This window comes from Artemia franciscana, chromosome 1 (assembly GCF_032884065.1).
Source record: "Artemia franciscana chromosome 1, ASM3288406v1, whole genome shotgun sequence".
NCBI lineage: Eukaryota > Metazoa > Arthropoda > Branchiopoda > Anostraca > Artemiidae > Artemia > Artemia franciscana.
Genome location: NC_088863.1, coordinates 12,434,676 through 12,452,909, shown reverse-complemented (window position 1 = coordinate 12,452,909; position 18,234 = coordinate 12,434,676). Strand labels below are relative to the sequence as shown.

Genomic DNA, 18,234 nt, shown 5'->3' with positions numbered 1-18,234 from the left:
AAAAGGATAGTATTTCTTAAATAGCACTTTCGCTCCACATGTGGTAACCCTGAGGACGTTCTACACTGAAAAATTCTGCTCATTTGCTACACTGTTAAAAAAATAAGGATAGTAACGTTTAAAAAAACGTTAGTTTAAAGTAACGTAAAAATATAGTAGGGATAGTAGTGCTTGAATAGCACTTTCGCTCTACAGATGGTAACCCTTGAGGACATTCTACAGTGCTACACATAATGAAATGATACTAAAATAGCATTTTCATGCTACAGATGGCAACCCTGGTGTCAAGTAGACTCGAGCTCTACAATGAATCTTGAGCTATGTAACCTTGTGTCACATTATGTACAACTCGATACAATAGTAACAAAATGAAATTTCAATCAGTAAAGTTTTAAAATAAAAAATCAAAAATAATCAAATTAAATCAAAATTAAATCAAATAATCAAATTAAAAAATAATAAAGCTTTATTTCCGTTTATATTTTTAATATTGAATAGCTTGCATATGATGGTTGTGATGATTTCGGACGATGATTATGATGGTTTTAAGGATTTTATATCAGCCTAGCATGAGCCTGTTTAAGGGTGAAATTTTAATTAACTTGACGTAACTTAACCACTAATTAAAGAAAATTACATCATAGTGTGAAATACTAATAAGGCTTTGTGCCCTCACTTAAAGACTAGAGGAAACTATTTCACAGTAACGGGTCGTAAAGTAAATCGGGAATAAAGCATCGATACTTTAACCACCAGACATAGAAAGGATAAAGAAAATGAAAATAACTATTTAAAACTACGACTTTGCTTGGTCAACGAGCAGCATTCAACACCAGCTTGCTCAACTTTGTCACTGGTTACTTTTGCAATACCTTTAATTTGTCTATGAAATTAAATTAAAAAGAAGATATTTTTCAATTGAAAGTAGGAAGCAACATTAAAAATTAAAACGAACAGATATCACTCCGTATGTAAGCGGGTTCACCCCTCCTAAATACCTTGCTTTTCACGCTAAAGTATTTTAGAATTTTAAGAACAACTTCTTATTCTAATAAAACGGCCCTTGCGTTTCAGGAGTCGTTCTTAAAGAATTAGGACAAAAAGTCAAACTTTGAGGGGGCAGCCTCCCCCTCAAGTATGAAATTATTTCTGCTCGTTTTAAGTTTTAATGTTGCTCCTTATTTTTAGTTGAAAAGACCCAGTGGAAAATAACGCCAAAAAATACAGCTTCCTTGTTCAAATCATGTCGGATTTCCCCTCCGTTGAAAATTTTTAATGAAAATAGCCGCACCCCCAGTGGGAAGTTAATCCCACAGGAAATTCCTTCATGAAAAATTCTCGCACCCATGAAAAAACCTCCAGACAACTCCAATCCCGCTGAATAATTCCCCCAGGACATCCCCGCCAGTTATATTTAGTGAGCAAAGACAAAGAAGAACCAATAAAAAGAATTCCCCCCTCCCCACAGTAAAATTTCTCATTGAAAATTCCCCCATAAACTTCCCTTTCCACACCATAAAAATCCCCCTACACATAAAAAATGTTTACACTTCCTAATAACTAATACTGTATGTAAACAATAGGTAAATTTTGCAACTTACAGCCCTCTCCCCAGGGGCTGTGGGGGTTATCTTATCCCCAAAGTCACAGTTATTGGACCTTTCAGCTATGCTGAACAAAATTGCTATCTTATAAGTTTGACCGAACAATTTTGGGCAAAAATGTTCTTGGGAGGGGGAGGCGCTAGCTATAGGGCCGAATTTAAAGCTTTGATGCTTCTAGGCTCAAACGTTTTTGCCACTCCGCTTCTGCGAGATTTCCTGGGAAATCCCCGAAAATCCAGGATAGTGGAAGCACTGAACAGAACGTAACTGATGAGCCAAAAGTAACGAAAGAAGGAGATGATACCAAACTCTCAGCTGTCATTATTGGGAGACATTTGAAAGTTTATAAGTGCCCACAGAATTCCTGTATTGTTTTGTGAATAGGCAGCGCGGCGACGGAGTGTACCTGCACTTTGATGATTAATCACATCAATTCAGTTTTTGTTAAGACAAAAATCACTCAGTGGTAATTTATCGCACCCCCTGGCATTGTGCACCCCTGGGCCCAAGCCTAGTGGGCCTATTGGGAAATCATGGCCTGGCCATGATAGCAATATCGTCGGGGAAGTTAAAATCGGTTGGATCGGTTTTTTCCACATTCATGCCATTACTTGAGCGTTTGTGTTTTGATTTCCCCCTAAACGAGCCCTCTCCCGATCTTCTAGGATCACTCTCAACATGTGACGAGCTTCCAAATCTTCACAAGTGACGAGCTGCTTTGCTCCTTACTTACAATTCGTTACCACGAATTATTTGACCAGGGCTCAATAAAAGCTTGTGGAAGTAAAATATCAGAGGAGGAACCTATTATACTTCGCATCACCTATTGTATTTGATCATAAGAGTTTACCTAGTTCATTATTTAAGAAAAGAAGTCTGACAATGTGGACACAGGGATTAATTTTAAAAAAAGGAAAGAAAAAACACAAAACATTTTAACCAGAAATTATTTTATGACAGTTCAGCAATAATTCACAAAAGAAAAGCGAAATATGAAAAAAATATATACAAAATCGTAAAACACTAAAATTTCCAGTGCACGGCCAAATTTTTAGCTTATTCGCAGAAAATTCCCTCCCCCTTGAGTAAAATTCTTGGCCTACTTGACTTAAGTCTCCTACCGGGCACTGCTTCTTTTTTGAGTAAAATTCACCAAAACAGAAAAATCCTCTTCCACGGAAAATTACCCTTCTTCGGGAATCGCGTCCAAGAATCCCTGTCTCCTGTACAGGTGCAAGATAAGATATAATACACGACTCATCTAAACATGTTCAAATAACTTACTTTACAGCTAACCATGTGGTGGCTAACTATGCTTACTCAAAATAATCTCAAAATAATTGAGAAGAAACTCAAAATAATTGACAGGTCGGTTGACTTTTTTCAAATTCTTGAAAATATGCTTAACATACTCTTCTGTGGTCTTGGCTGTACTCGTTCCACCTAAAGTCTTAAAAAAAACATCAATAAACACAAGTTTAATTTCTTGTATTCCAACGGTAAATCTTTACTATCACGCCAGCAAAAATGTGAAAAATACAAGAGTTAGCACAGGAAAAAAGAAAAATTATTTCGGAGAGCACAAAATGAAGTTTTGTTGTGAGTGACGGGGCCACTTTTTATAACATAATTCACTACATCGGACTCAACATGCTACTAATCTTCAATCACCAACTTTATTTTAGTGTTTTTAACTTTAAATTTTTGAACTTTACAATTTAATTTTCATTTTTTGGTTATTTTCATTCTTATTTCATTACTATTATTATTTTAATTTTAATTAAGATATCTATTATTTTGATCTTTTAACTTATTAAACTTTAAACATAGTTTTGAAGTTCGTTGTTTTTTGCTGCTCAGTATAGCCAATATAACAAAACAATATAATGCTACTTCTTGGAATGGTGCACAGAGGGAGGCTTTGAATAAACTAGGATGGAATAGGAGCGTGCGTAGCCATGTTGACCTTATGTGGCTTGGTGCTGTGGTGAGTTGTTAGAAGTAGTAGTAATATAACATTAATGACACAAAATATCATAAAGAGATTTCTGTAATTAGACTATCAGGTAGAAAAGAAAAGACAGGGAAGTTCTATCTGAAATATTCGAAGGACTGTTGTTATAATAGTTATACCAGTTCTGAAAAATATACTTCTGACAAAGGTAGGGCAGCTTTGTCTATCACAGAGACCATCTGTCTTGGCTTTACTCTATTAAGCCATGGCTCTCAAGTTTTTATTCATTTCCATCAAGTTGATCTTACTTTCAAATTAATTCAAGAAATCACCAGACAACGGACTCGGCTTATCGATTCTTCTCTTAGAGCAGTTTTAATTGGGATGTAATTAAACCGGGGTATCAAGAGACGCGTTCTCATCAAGATCAAGGAGCGTCGACTGAACCAGTTGGGCCAAGTCTTACGGAGGCCAACAGAGTACATGCCTCGCCAAATGCTCCTAGCTGAGCCCCTTAGCTCATGGAAGAGACACCAAGGAGGAGAGCGGAAACGCTATTGAAACTTGGTTAAATCCGATCTTGAACCTATTGGGGGGTTCAGAAAGTTCGGTCGAGGGTGTGCAACCCAATGGCTCCCACTTGCAAAGCAGCTGGCAGCATACGGCACTACGTGGTTTAAACCGGTCTCGAAGATCCTTGATGCCGGGGAAGGTGGAAACACCTGATTCCAGCCACAGCTACAAGTAAGTAAGTAATTAAATCAGGAGCGAGTATTAAAATTCAAAAATAGTAATTTTCTAAATGAAACGAACTAAGGATTTTGCTATTATATTATATACGGGAAAGGGTTAGGGTTAGAAGGGGTGAGGGGGTATCCAACCAGTTAAAGATTATTTTAGAGAGCCATGAAATCCGGAAACAGTATTGTGATATAACAGCGCCTACGATTGTGGAAGCATGAGGGGATGAAATTTATTTTAAGGCAAGGACTAATAAAGGGGGAATAAAGTGAATAATATCAGCAGGGGGAGGGGACCATTTGGTGACAAGAGAAAGTATTTGGGAAGGGTGAAGTCTAAGATAGCTCTTTGATTTTGCCAAATGTGTGAAGATGGAAAGGATGATTTAATTCATTTTTGGTCTTTTATGAAAAATTAAATGGTCGGAAGGGGGAAATTTTTGGGAGTGGTATACGACGGAGGAACGGTAGAGGTTATACTGAGAGATAAGATGTTTTACAGGGTCTATAGGTGGGTATAATTATGCCACATATGGACCATTGTCTGTAATCTGTTAATAGAGTAAATTGATTTAAAAAGGTTTAAAGAAGTGTCTTTGCTCATAATTCTTGTGCTGTTGTATTTTGTATCAGCTGTAGCACATAAAATTGTATTAACCGTGGCCTATGGCCCATAAAAGCTTCAATAAATATCACATCATGACATATCATATTTTTTCGTTCAGGAGAGGGATAAAATGGACTGTTATCGAAATAGGGGCCAAAATAATTCGTAACGACAAAATCAAAAAACTTAAAGAGTCTGGCATATGGCTATACCCAGGTACTAGAGAGAGGGGACTTCTATACAATTATACAGAGAGCGAATGTAAAATTGGTAAACGATTATATTAAAAAACTACAATTTATTTTCTAACTTTGTCGCTTTTAGAGCAAGCTACCCCGGCGTGGCATTTTTAGTCTTTTTTAGGTCTTAAACATAGAAAATATAAATAGAAAACTTTTTTTTGCGTTGAATGAATGTCACTCGTTCATTCAAATTGGCATGAGGTTTCTGGGGTAATGTGAAGAAAAAGAATTTGAACGGCAATTTTTTTCTTTTTTTTTTACAGCATAATTTAACACGGCATTTTAGGCCGTGTTAAAAAATTCAGAAACGTACTCTAGTTATTGGTTCCCATGGCTCGGAAATTCCATATTCAGAACTGTTAGTTAAGTTTTAGTTAATTTTGCTGAGCCAAAGAAGGCTGAACCTGAGTATGGATTTTGGAAAAGACAAAATTTTCTAGTTAACAATAAATACCGTGATATGCTTCCTCAGATTCTATCCCCAAACAACCTCAAAGGGTTGTAGCGGGGCCAGTCCCGAAGCTAATAGACACAGAAACAAAATATATGCGGTATGAAAGAACGTTCGCCCGAGTTTCCTACATATGTATAATACAACCCTTTAATAAATAGTATATTTATTGTTTTGTTTTGAAACCTATGTTATACTGACTGATTGTATTTCTTGACGCAAACCGCAATCTGAAAATCTCCACGAAAAGATGATTCATTGAAGAGTTGCTTTCAGTTTAACCGCACTCCACCTCATCCCCCTCTTCATGCGTGGATATCAGTCTAGGCTATGTTCAAGACTTGGCTGATTTGGCTGGTTAGTTGGTCAAACATTGGCCCACAAAGCAGACGTAAGTTTTACAGAGACTACAGTGCTACCTGTATCAAAACAAAGACCATTCAGTTTAGTAAGAATAATTTAACACCAACAACGTCAAAATTACTATATTTAATCGCGCATGATATTAATTTCTCTATTCCGTCATTAAATTTTTACAGTTTCATTTGAAGTTCAAAACACAAAGAAAGATTAAATTCAAGGACACATTTGAGCTATTGACGGGATAGGTTCTCGATAGGGCGCAATTTGGAACAGATAGTCTTTGACCTAGGACCAGAGGATCTTTGACCTAGGTGAAGGGGGAAAGCGTTCTTAGTACTCCAAAAACTAGCAAAATATATAGAAAAAAGTAATAACTTATTTATAAAGAAGAGCTTCCTTTCCTTCAATAAATTGCTATGCTTTGTAACGAGATGAATGTGAAAGCAAACTTTATTAATTGAAACAAAAGGGCAAGCCTCGAATATATATTTAGATTATGTTGGGGTATAATTTAACGATTTTTAAGGAAAATATCTCCCCCGCCTCCAGTAAATTCTTGCCCTTTGTTACTAGATAATTGTGAAAGTTTTCCTATTCACATTTTTAGCATCCTTAATTTCATAGCTTTTTCCTTTCTGGGGGTGGTTACATGCTATAGAGTGATTCAATTAATTTGTAGCCCTTAAAAGGGCTGTTGGTTAATTTGGGGTAGGTCTTGGAGCTAAAATTAGATTCGTTTAGGCCTTTGCCGGTTTTTCAGTCTTCTTTGGTAGAAGGACTGCTTGAATATTGGGCAAAACGCCTCCTTGGGCAATGGTAACCCCCGACAGTAGCTTGTTCAGTTCTTCATCGTTTCTAATGGCTAGCTGAAGGTGACGAGGAATGATACGAGTTTTTTTGTTATCTCGTGCAGCATTACCAGCAAGCTCAAGGACCTCGGCAGCCAAATACTCCATCACCGCTGCAAGGTAAACGGGTGCCCCTGCACCAACTCGCTCCGCATAGTTGCCCTTTCTTAGAAGACGGTGGATCCTTCCCACTGGGAATTGGAGACCTGCCCTGTTTGAACGGGACTTTGCCTTTCCCTTCACTTTTCCACCTTTTCCTCTTCCTGACATGGTTTCTAGATTACAAAATTCACTTGGACTCTTCTCAATAACGAACAAATTGAAAATGATGTCTATTCTTGAAAGCGCAAACACTTTATACTCCGGCCAGCAAACTGAGTTCCTCTGATAAAAGAATTGTGCGCGAACTGTAGTTGGTATATAAACGGGTCCAATTTTGTAAACGCTATTCATTTGACAATTGGATTTCGTTAAGGTATCACCTAACCATGGCTCCAAAAACTTCAGGAAAAGCAGCAAAGAAAGCTGGTAAGGCGCAGAAAAATATCAGTAAAACTGATAAGAAAAGGAAACGAAAGAGGAAGGAAAGCTACGCCATTTACATTTACAAAGTTCTCAAGCAAGTGCATCCTGACACCGGTGTTTCTAGCAAGGCAATGAGCATCATGAATAGCTTTGTCAATGATATCTTTGTAAGGATTGCTGCAGAAGCCTCTCGTCTAGCTCACTACAACAAGAGGTCCACCATCACTAGCAGAGAGGTTCAAACTGCTGTGAGGCTGCTCCTACCCGGAGAACTTGCCAAGCACGCTGTTAGTGAAGGCACTAAAGCTGTAACAAAGTACACAAGCTCCAAATAAGGGGGTTTCCCTCGTCTATTAGCGCCCAATCAGCCGGGCCCTCCCAAACAGCCCTTTTAAGGGCTAACACCTTATTTCAAATGCTCTATTCTCAAATTGCTTTCATTACTCCTGGCTTTGATTTGCGAAATTCTTGGGTAAGCAAGAACCCATGCTAAGCCACAATTCAAAACAATAAAAATGTTCCCTGTTTCGATGGCAGGTCTCAATTTCCTTATTGTATAGAAAGTAATATCTATCGGCGAATAGTTAAAGAGAATAGATTAGGAGGCCTCGACTTTTTCATGACATTCCATCGGTAAACATTTTTAAAGGTCCGTGGGCCCCCATTGGGAGCTGTTCATTTTTTTGGGTGTTTTTGGATTTATTAGGCTTGCCTAAATTGGCTTTTTGCGTGTTTTCTTTTCATTAGATGTTTTGGATCTTGTTGAATGCTACGCTGAATCCATGACTCATTTTTACAATAATTTGACGTATATCTGAAATAATTTCGACCTTTTTGTTTTGGTTATTTTGCCCGTAGTGTTTTTTGTTGTTTTATGTCCGTTGATTTTGAATTAAAATCGAATAGTTGTGGGCATCAAGCCACGAGCTAATTGTAGAAAAAGCCAAGAGAGATGGTCCGGATTGAATGAGAGGGAAATCTGGCATTAACCCCCTTATTACGATTGTATAAAAATGAGTCTTCATTTTTCGGGGGTATTTTTGGATTTATTAGACTGGCCTAAATTGACTTTTTTGTGCCTTTCCTTTTCATTAGATAGTTTGGATCTTGTTTAATGCCACGCGAAATCTTATAACTCATTTTTGAAATAGTTCTGCCTCCTCGAGTCATACCTTCTTTTTTTCACCAAACGCTACGCCGTTTAACGGAATTTCGCCTGTTTGTTTAAACCATCTAGTGGCCCTTAAAAGGGCCGTTGGTTAAGATGCAATTGCGGTGAACTAGGGTACTTAGGCTCTCTCGCCACGGATACGACGGGCAAGTTGAATATCTTTGGGCATGATGGTCACCCTCTTGGCGTGAATAGCACACAAGTTGGTATCCTCAAAAAGTCCAACTAAATAGGCCTCGCTGGCTTCTTGTAGTGCCATCACAGCCGAACTCTGGAACCTCAAGTCAGTTTTGAAATCCTGGGCAATCTCTCGCACAAGTCTCTGAAAGGGCAATTTCCTTATTAAGAGTTCGGTACTCTTTTGATAGCGACGAATTTCTCTCAGGGCTACGGTTCCGGGCCTGTATCTGTGTGGTTTTTTTACCCCTCCGGTAGCAGGAGCCGACTTACGTGCTGCCTTGGTGGCAAGCTGCTTTCTAGGTGCCTTTCCGCCCGTTGATTTTCTCGCAGTTTGTTTTGTCCTAGCCATAATGATAGTTTGCCTCTCTTCAAAAGAATGAACAAAGAAACCAACGCCTAGTGGCTATATTTATACGGAGCATCAGCTGCGCGACAGAGCTAGAGTTTGTCAGGAAAGCATTTAGAGGTATAAATAAAGCGGGCTTTGAAGAATAATCCTTAGTTTGACAAAAACTGTACAGCTGTTGACGACGTTATCGAATTAAATATGACAGGAAGAGGAAAAGGAGGAAAGGGGCTTGGAAAAGGAGGCGCAAAACGTCATCGCAAAGTTCTTCGTGACAATATCCAGGGTATTACAAAGCCAGCTATCAGAAGACTGGCTCGCCGCGGTGGTGTAAAACGTATATCTGGCCTAATTTACGAGGAAACCAGAGGTGTTCTTACAAGTTTTTCTCGAAAATGTTATTCGTGATGCTGTCACCTACACAGAACATGCCAAGAGAAAGACAGTAACTGCAATGGATGTAGTCTACGCTCTGAAGCGTCAAGGTCGTACATTGTATGGCTTTGGTGGTTAATGGTTTCCAAATGTGTTTTCAACTGTCCCCCTACCCAACGGCCTTTTTAAAGGCCACCAAATCTTTTTAAACACTTTTTAGCTCAAGTTTTTGAGCCTTTTCTTTGTTGTGCCTTCAAAATTTTGGTAAATACTTTTCTTTTTTCGTCTCAGGTGTTATATCTGTTTAGAAATATGCAAACAAATTTTACTGCATTAGGCTTTTCATTGCATATTTGAATAAAGTTGCGTATTCTCGCCATGGAATTCTTCAAAGAAATAACTGTTGCTATTTAACGGCACAAGCCTATTCTTTCATGTTTGAATGAAGATAGTAGGAACGGAGGAATAAATGTGTTCCTACTCTTGCTAAATTGCCGCTGGACCTTACAATTTAGACAAAAATATTGCATTAGTTATTTGCAGTTAATAAACAAGTATGAATTTATTTAGCTGGTCGTTGCGGTTTTTTTTTTTTTTTTTTTTTTTTTTTTTGATTTCTAATGTTTGTTTTTAAGCAAAAACTCGACAATGTACTGTAAAAAGGGACATTTTTCCCGTTTAAAACAATTCCTTTATAAGTGGAACATATATTAAAAGTTTCAGATAGCCTGAGATCGAAACAAATAAAAGTGACTTTATTTGCGATTATATAGCAACAATTCGTTATGCGTTTGTAACTTTTGCAAAAACTTTTTACAAATTTTTGTTTTAGCCTTTTGCGGTTTTTTTTTGGTTTATTTATGATTTCTAATGTTTGTTTTTAAGCAAAAACTCGACTATGTACTGTAAAAAGGGACATTTTCCCGTTTAAAACAATTCCTTTTTTGTGTAGAACGTATATTAAACTTTGTTAAGTTTTAATGTCTTTTATTAAAGCCTTTGTTTCGAAAAAAGAAAAGAAAATGCATCCGAGTTGCTTTGACTCATCTTTGGCTGAACAATGTCGTGCTAAAGGGATTCTGATAAAAAAAAAAAAAAAAAAAAAAAAAAAAAAAAAAAAAAAAAAAAAAAAAAGAAAGAAAAACAAATCTAGAGATGCTTGTTTTTAGAAGCCTCCTTATATCCTCCTTGTACTACCACTAATAGAGGTTTCAATACCAAAATATAAAAGGCAGACATTCCTTACTTGCTTATTCGTATAGATATAATGATTGTAAATGTGTCATATACTTCTTTTTTTTTAAGATTAGGCAAATTTATTAATTCTATTGTTCGCTATTAAACAAATTCAAAAATATAGTGCAAAAAGGGACATTTCTCAGGTTACAAATAATTTAGTTTTAGGTGGTATGTATGTATATTGAACTTTTATATAGGCTGTGATTAAAACAAATAAAAACGGTTCATTTCCACTCCTCCCCCCCCCTTGGCATTTCGGAAATCTTAAAACGTAATTCTTGTCTTTCTAAATATAATATTAAAATTAAATGAAATTCATTTTCATTGGAATACGAGTTTGACACTTTGAGCCTCCAATTTAGGTGTCATTTCTTTTTGCTTTATCTTCTGTGTTTTTAGTTGGAGTTTCGGAATTAATTTCAATAAGATTTTGCAAAGACACATGCATATATGTTACATTGTCTGAAAGCACTTGTACTGGATTTCACTAATAAAAAATAAAAAGTGGACATCGTGGATCTAAATTCCTAGCAAAAAGGTGCTTATTGAAATTGAACGCTAGTTTTGACGGATTTCCACTATTCTCTGCCCCTTTGCTGGCAAATTACAATGGATGAAGCAATGAAAAAAATGTCTAACTATAGAAAAATGACCTGTCCATCCTTTAGTATAGGTTTTGTTCCTCAAAAGCTTACCTCCTAGTCAAAAATTCGAATAAAGCCATTTCAAACAAACACAAGCATGGCCCAAATTCCTTAGCTCGCGCACACAGAGAAATGTTAACCCGGGTACGGCGGTTTCCGAAATATAATTTTAAGACTTATGAAAAAGAACATGTATTCGATATTTAGTCGCACTAGTGACAGAGAAAAGTAGAGAAGAATTGAAAATGTCTGAAATTGAAGCTGAAGTGGCACCAGCATCTGCAGAATCCCAGAGCATGGCTACACCAGCCAAGAAGGAAAAGAAAGCAAAGGCTCCAAAACCAGCTAAGGCTGCTAAACCTAAAGGGGATAAAAAGGTCAAGGCACCAGCAAACCACCCAAAATACACGGAAATGATCATCAAATCCATTGCTGACCTGAAAGAACGTGGGGGATCTAGCCGTCAGGCCATTCTCAAATACATAATGGCCAATTTCCAGGTTGGTAATGATGCCAAAGTTGTGAATATGCATCTTAAGCAAGCTTTGAAGCGTTGCCTTGCAAATGGAATTGTTATAAATCCCAAAGGTACTGGCGTAACTGGTTCTTTCAAGCTTGCAAAGCCTGTCAAGGCCGAAAATTCCAAGGCTGTAAAGCCTGCCAAGCCCAAAGCTAAGAAAACTTCAGTCAAGAAAACAACCAAACCTATTGCAGTGAAAAAGTCAACTTCAGCCAAAAAGGCTACCAAGCCAATGGCTGGTAGCAAGAAACCTGTAAAGGTTTTCAAGAAACCCACTGTTGCCAAAAAAGCAGTAGCAGCAAAGAAATCGACACCCAAGAAGGGGCCGTCAGTCAAGAAAGCTCCCGCCAAGAAAGTAGCATCTAAAAAGTCAGTAGCTAAGAAACCAGCTAAAAAGTAATGTGTGCAATAAGTTATCCTGCAGTATCAAACAGCCCTTTTCAGGGCTATCAAAGCAAATGCTCGAAACTTTCTGTTCAGAAAGTTATAATGCTATAAACACAAATTTAAATATTTTTGCTTAATTTTTTTTTTCAAATCTTTGACAAAAAAGAAAAGGTTTGATTCAAAAAATTGAAAGACAAAGGTATTTGAACTGTCCAATGGAGTTGAGCCCGAAAATATATGAAGACGATTTGGACATAAATACACTGTTCAATAATCACCTTTTATCATAGATAACTGGTAAAGTGCCGCCACTGAAATATATTGAATGACACGCCATCTTTTCGGAAATCAGAAAGCGACGCCTTCCAATTGCGGTAGCGGAGGTTCCATTCCCGACTAGGCTGATCAATGATAACTAATATGATTATATCAATCAAAAATAATAACAGATCAAAAGTAATTATACAACAGAAAAATGATATAATTAAATTAAGTTTGTGCTTAAGACAATATAACTTTTTTTTTTATTTTGAACAGATTCATGAAGGAAGTGTAAATCATGAGAGTTGAAGTTTCATTCCAACTAGGCTTATAAATAGTAGTACTATTTTACAGGAAAATAACACAAACTTAAATATATTTGCTTAATTTCTTTTTTCAAATCTTTGACAAAAAAGAAAAGGTTTGATACAAAAAGTTTAGACTCTAAAAATGACTGTTTTTGTTGGTATTGTTTTCTTTTTTAACAATACAAGACATGAATCGCAATCTTTGCAAAAACAAAACAGAAGGAACACAGATTACCTAAAAATGACTCGCTAGCCTCTGAGCAGAAATTGTTCGCCCAGGTAGAGCGGTTCCCTGAATATACGTTAAAAGATTATTGATAGTTACTGATAGACAAAGCTAGTTGGAACTGTAAATTGAAGTTGAGGCCGAAAACATTTGAAGGGACTTTGAACATAGACCAATCAAAGACTAACTTTAAAGTTAGTCTTTGATCTAAGACAGTTGCTTCGGCGGCGCTATTGAAGGAACGAGTAGACTTTTGCTATAGATGCTATTGAAAGACCAAGGCAATTTGAACTGTACCATGGAGTTGGGCCCGACAACATATGAAGAGGATTTGGATATGGACACATCAAAGACTAATTTTAAAGTAAGTAGTTTGATTCAAGTCAGCTATTTATGCGGCGCTATTGAAGGAACAAGCAGATTTGTGGTGTTGATGCTATTAAAAGACAAAGGTATTTGAACTGTCCAATAGAGTTGAGCCCGAAAATATATGAAGACGATTTTGACATAATAAACACTGTTCAATCACCTTTTATCATAAATTACTGGTAAAGTGCCGCCAATGAAATATATTGAATGACACGCCATCTTTTCGGAAATCAGAAATGAGTGTGAGTCAACTGTTGTTTTGGCGTAGCTGATGAACCAATAAGTGAAGTCAAAAATTGTGACTTGTAATAAAAGTGACATTATAAGCTCCCGGATCAAGGCGATGCCCCATGGATAGGCTGAAATACCAATTCCGGCATAGGAGAATTAATCATTTAAAACTGTATGTTTCTTGGTGGCTTTCAACTTGATTTAATTGCCGGAATGGTCAACTAAAATATCTTGGCGGCTCATAATGTCACTTTGGTTACAATTTTTGACTTTATTTATTGGCTTAGATAAATGTGAGTCAAGTGTTGTGGCTGTGTTCAATTTTCGCCTTCATTTAGTGGCTTATCAGCTAAACCAAAACAGTTGACTCGCATTTATTTATTACCGATAGATGGAAATAAAGGAGATGTCCAACTTAGTCTCTTCTTTTTTCTTATAAAAGATATAATCAACTCGGCGCTATTAGAATAAGGAACCGAGTTTGTTAAAGGATATTATTTTAGTTTGAAAAAAAAGAATCATAATAATAAAAAAATTAAAAAAAAAAAGATGCCAACAGCACCCGATGTTCCCAGGCGGTCACCCATCCAAGTACTGACCGGGCCCGACGTTGTGTCACTTCCAAGATCTGACGAGACTGGGTACTTTCAACGTGGTATGGCCGTTGGCTGAGACATTTTGTAACAAAATGATTGTTGCTCCACAAACTGAAAAGAAATTAAATGTCAAATTTTAGAGTCATGGACCAAGGTAGACAAATATTTTAAAAAGAATCAAAATATGTTTATTAATTCCTTTTTCTTAAAAAAAAAACAAAAAAACCTTCATTCCTTCTGAAACAGATCGACAAGCCCCCCAAAATGTTTCTTCCTTTGAGATGACTACCCTATGGCTTCCTAGGCTAGTTTAGATCAGTCGAATTAGAGGGTCTTTGAATTGGCTCTCGGTCATTTTTAAAAACAGTTCCTCGATTTTTGTGTATAATCTATTGGATTTTAAGGTGAAAATGAGCTTCCTTTCCTTCAATAAATTCCTATGCTTTGTAACGAGATGAATGTGAAAGCAAACTTTATTAATTGAAACAAAAGGGCAAGCCTCGAATATATATTTAGATTATGTTGGGGTATAATTTAACGATTTTTAAGGAAATTATCTCCCCCGCCTCCAGTAAATTCTTACCCTTTGTTACTAGATAATTGTGAAAGTTTTCCTATTCACATTTTTAGCATCCTTAATTTCATAGCTTTTTCCTTTCTGGGGGTGGTTACATGCTATAGAGTGATTCAATTAATTTGTAGCCCTTAAAAGGGCTGTTGGTTAATTTGGGGTAGGTCTTGGAGCTAAAATTAGATTCGTTTAGGCCTTTGCCGGTTTTTCAGTCTTCTTTGGTAGAAGGACTGCTTGAATATTGGGCAAAACGCCTCCTTGGGCAATGGTAACCCCCGACAGTACCTTGTTCAGTTCTTCATCGTTTCTAATGGCTAGCTGAAGGTGACGAGGAATGATACGAGTTTTTTTGTTATCTCGTGCAGCATTACCAGCAAGCTCTAGGACCTCGGCAGCCAAATACTCCATCACCGCTGCAAGGTAAACGGGTGCCCCTGCACCAACTCGCTCCGCATAGTTGCCCTTTCTTAGAAGACGGTGGATCCTTCCCACTGGGAATTGGAGACCTGCCCTGTTTGAACGGGACTTTGCCTTTCCCTTCACTTTTCCACCTTTTCCTCTTCCTGACATGGTTTCTAGATTATAAAATTCACTTGGACTCTTCTCAATAACGAACAAATTGAAAATGATGTCTATTCTTGAAAGCGCAAACAATTTATACTCCGGCCAGCAAACTGAGTTCCTCTGATAAAAGAATTGTGCGCGAACTGTAGTTGGTATATAAACGGGTCCAATTTTGTAAACGCTATTCATTTGACAATTGGATTTCGTTAAGGTATCACCTAACCATGGCTCCAAAAACTTCAGGAAAAGCAGCAAAGAAAGCTGGTAAGGCGCAGAAAAATATCAGTAAAACTGATAAGAAAAGGAAACGAAAGAGGAAGGAAAGCTACGCCATTTACATTTACAAAGTTCTCAAGCAAGTGCATCCTGACACCGGTGTTTCTAGCAAGGCAATGAGCATCATGAATAGCTTTGTCAATGATATCTTTGAAAGGATTGCTGCGGAAGCCTCTCGTCTAGCTCACTACAACAAGAGGTCCACCATCACTAGCAGAGAGGTTCAAACTGCTGTGAGGCTGCTCCTACCCGGAGAACTTGCCAAGCACGCTGTTAGTGAAGGCACTAAAGCTGTAACAAAGTACACAAGCTCCAAATAAGGGGGTTTCCCTCGTCTATTAGCGCCCAATCAGCCGGGCCCTCCCAAACAGCCCTTTTAAGGGCTAACACCTTATTTCAAATGCTCTACTCTCAAATTGCTTTCATTACTCCTGGCTTTGATTTGCGAAATTCTTGGGTAAGCAAGAACCCATGCTAAGCCACAATTCAAAACAATAAAAATGTTCCCTGTTTCGATGGCAGGTCTCAATTTCCTTATTGTATAGAAAGTAATATCTATCGGCGAATAGTTAAAGAGAATAGATTAGGAGGCCTCGACTTTTTCATGACATTCCATCGGTAAACATTTTTAAAGGTCCGTGGGCCCCCATTGGGAGCTGTTCATTTTTTTGGGTGTTTTTGGATTTATTAGGCTTGCCTAAATTGGCTTTTTGCGTGTTTTCTTTTCATTAGATGTTTTGGATCTTGTTGAATGCTACGCTGAATCCATGACTCATTTTTACAATAATTTGACGTATATCTGAAATAATTTCGACCTTTTTGTTTTGGTTATTTTGCCCGTAGTGTTTTTTGTTTTTTTATGTCCGTTGATTTTGAATTAAAATCGAATAGTTGTGGGCATCAAGCCACGAGCTAATTGTAGAAAAAGCCAAGAGAGATGGTCCGGATTGAATGAGAGGGAAATCTGGCATTAACCCCCTTATTACGATTGTATAAAAATGAGTCTTCATTTTTCGGGGGTATTTTTGGATTTATTAGACTGGCCTAAATTGACTTTTTTGTGCCTTTCCTTTTCATTAGATAGTTTGGATCTTGTTTAATGCCACGCGAAATCTTATAACTCATTTTTGAAATAGTTCTGCCTCCTCGAGTCATACCTTCTTTTTTTCACCAAACGCTACGCCGTTTAACGGAATTTCGCCTGTTTGTTTAAACCATCTAGTGGCCCTTAAAAGGGCCGTTGGTTAAGATGCAATTGCGGTGAACTAGGGTACTTAGGCTCTCTCGCCACGGATACGACGGGCAAGTTGAATATCTTTGGGCATGATGGTCACCCTCTTGGCGTGAATAGCACACAAGTTGGTATCCTCAAAAAGTCCAACTAAATAGGCCTCGCTGGCTTCTTGTAGTGCCATCACAGCCGAACTCTGGAACCTCAAGTCAGTTTTGAAATCCTGGGCAATCTCTCGCACAAGTCTCTGAAAGGGCAATTTCCTTATTAAGAGTTCGGTACTCTTTTGATAGCGACGAATTTCTCTCAGGGCTACGGTTCCGGGCCTGTATCTGTGTGGTTTTTTTACCCCTCCGGTAGCAGGAGCCGACTTACGTGCTGCCTTGGTGGCAAGCTGCTTTCTAGGTGCCTTTCCGCCCGTTGATTTTCTCGCAGTTTGTTTTGTCCTAGCCATAATGATAGTTTGCCTCTCTTCAAAAGAATGAACAAAGAAACCAACGCCTAGTGGCTATATTTATACGGAGCATCAGCTGCGCGACAGAGCTAGAGTTTGTCAGGAAAGCATTTAGCGGTATAAATAAAGCGGGCTTTGAAGAATAATCCTTAGTTTGACAAAAACTGTACAGCTGTTGACGACGTTATCGAATTAAATATGACAGGAAGAGGAAAAGGAGGAAAGGGGCTTGGAAAAGGAGGCGCAAAACGTCATCGCAAAGTTCTTCGTGATAATATCCAGGGTATTACAAAGCCAGCTATCAGAAGACTGGCTCGCCGCGGTGGTGTAAAACGTATATCTGGCCTAATTTACGAGGAAACCAGAGGTGTTCTTAAAGTTTTTCTCGAAAATGTTATTCGTGATGCTGTCACCTACACAGAACATGCCAAGAGAAAGACAGTAACTGCAATGGATGTAGTCTACGCTCTGAAGCGTCAAGGTCGTACATTGTATGGCTTTGGTGGTTAATGGTTTCCAAATGTGTTTTCAACTGTCCCCCTATCCAACGGCCTTTTTAAAGGCCACCAAATCTTTTTAAACACTTTTTAGCTCAAGTTTTTGAGTCTTTTCTTTGTTGTGCCTTCAAAATTTTGGTAAATACTTTTCTTTTTTCGTCTCAGGTGTTATATCTGTTTAGAAATATGCAAACAAATTTTACTGCATTAGGCTTTTCATTGCATATTTGAATAAAGTTGCGTATTCTCGCCATGGAATTCTTCAAAGAAATAACTGTTGCTATTTAACGGCACAAGCCTATTCTTTCATGTTTGAATGAAGATAGTAGGAACGGAGGAATAAATGTGTTCCTACTCTTGCTAAATTGCCGCTGGACCTTACAATTTAGACAAAAATATTGCATTAGTTATTTGCAGTTAATAAACAAGTATGAATTTATTTAGCTGGTCGTTG

General features: G+C 37.6%; 4 protein-coding genes and 1 non-coding gene across 5 annotated transcripts in view; 4 read left to right on the top strand and 1 right to left on the bottom strand.

Annotated features, from left to right (window-relative positions):
* Positions 1-18,234, top strand: part of LOC136025808 (protein jagunal-like) — a gene marked incomplete in the record, with an annotated part of 97,173 nt that overhangs the window by 72,668 nt on the left and 6,271 nt on the right.
* On the top strand, positions 11,498-12,268 carry LOC136025796 (histone H1-delta-like). The gene has a single exon (XM_065701789.1). It carries the CDS (start codon positions 11,535-11,537, stop codon positions 12,207-12,209), a length of 675 nt encoding a protein of 224 aa, XP_065557861.1. The 5' UTR covers positions 11,498-11,534; the 3' UTR covers positions 12,210-12,268.
* Positions 14,142-14,260, bottom strand: LOC136033804 (5S ribosomal RNA). The gene has a single exon (XR_010619021.1). It is a non-coding gene; the product is annotated as a 5S ribosomal RNA (ribosomal RNA).
* On the top strand, positions 15,547-15,993 carry LOC136025817 (histone H2B). The gene has a single exon (XM_065701810.1). The coding sequence runs from the start codon at positions 15,547-15,549 to the stop codon at positions 15,916-15,918; it is 372 nt and encodes a 123-aa protein (XP_065557882.1). The 3' UTR covers positions 15,919-15,993.
* On the top strand, positions 17,451-17,837 carry LOC136025824 (histone H4). Its single transcript, XM_065701822.1, has one exon. The coding sequence runs from the start codon at positions 17,482-17,484 to the stop codon at positions 17,791-17,793; it is 312 nt and encodes a 103-aa protein (XP_065557894.1). The 5' UTR covers positions 17,451-17,481; the 3' UTR covers positions 17,794-17,837.

Coding starts and splice junctions, on each gene's coding strand:
- LOC136025817 (XM_065701810.1), top strand. CDS start 15,547: ATGGCTCCAAAAACTTCAGGAAAAGCAGCAAAGAAAGCTGGTAAGGCG.
- LOC136025824 (XM_065701822.1), top strand. CDS start 17,482: ATGACAGGAAGAGGAAAAGGAGGAAAGGGGCTTGGAAAAGGAGGCGCA.
- LOC136025796 (XM_065701789.1), top strand. CDS start 11,535: ATGTCTGAAATTGAAGCTGAAGTGGCACCAGCATCTGCAGAATCCCAG.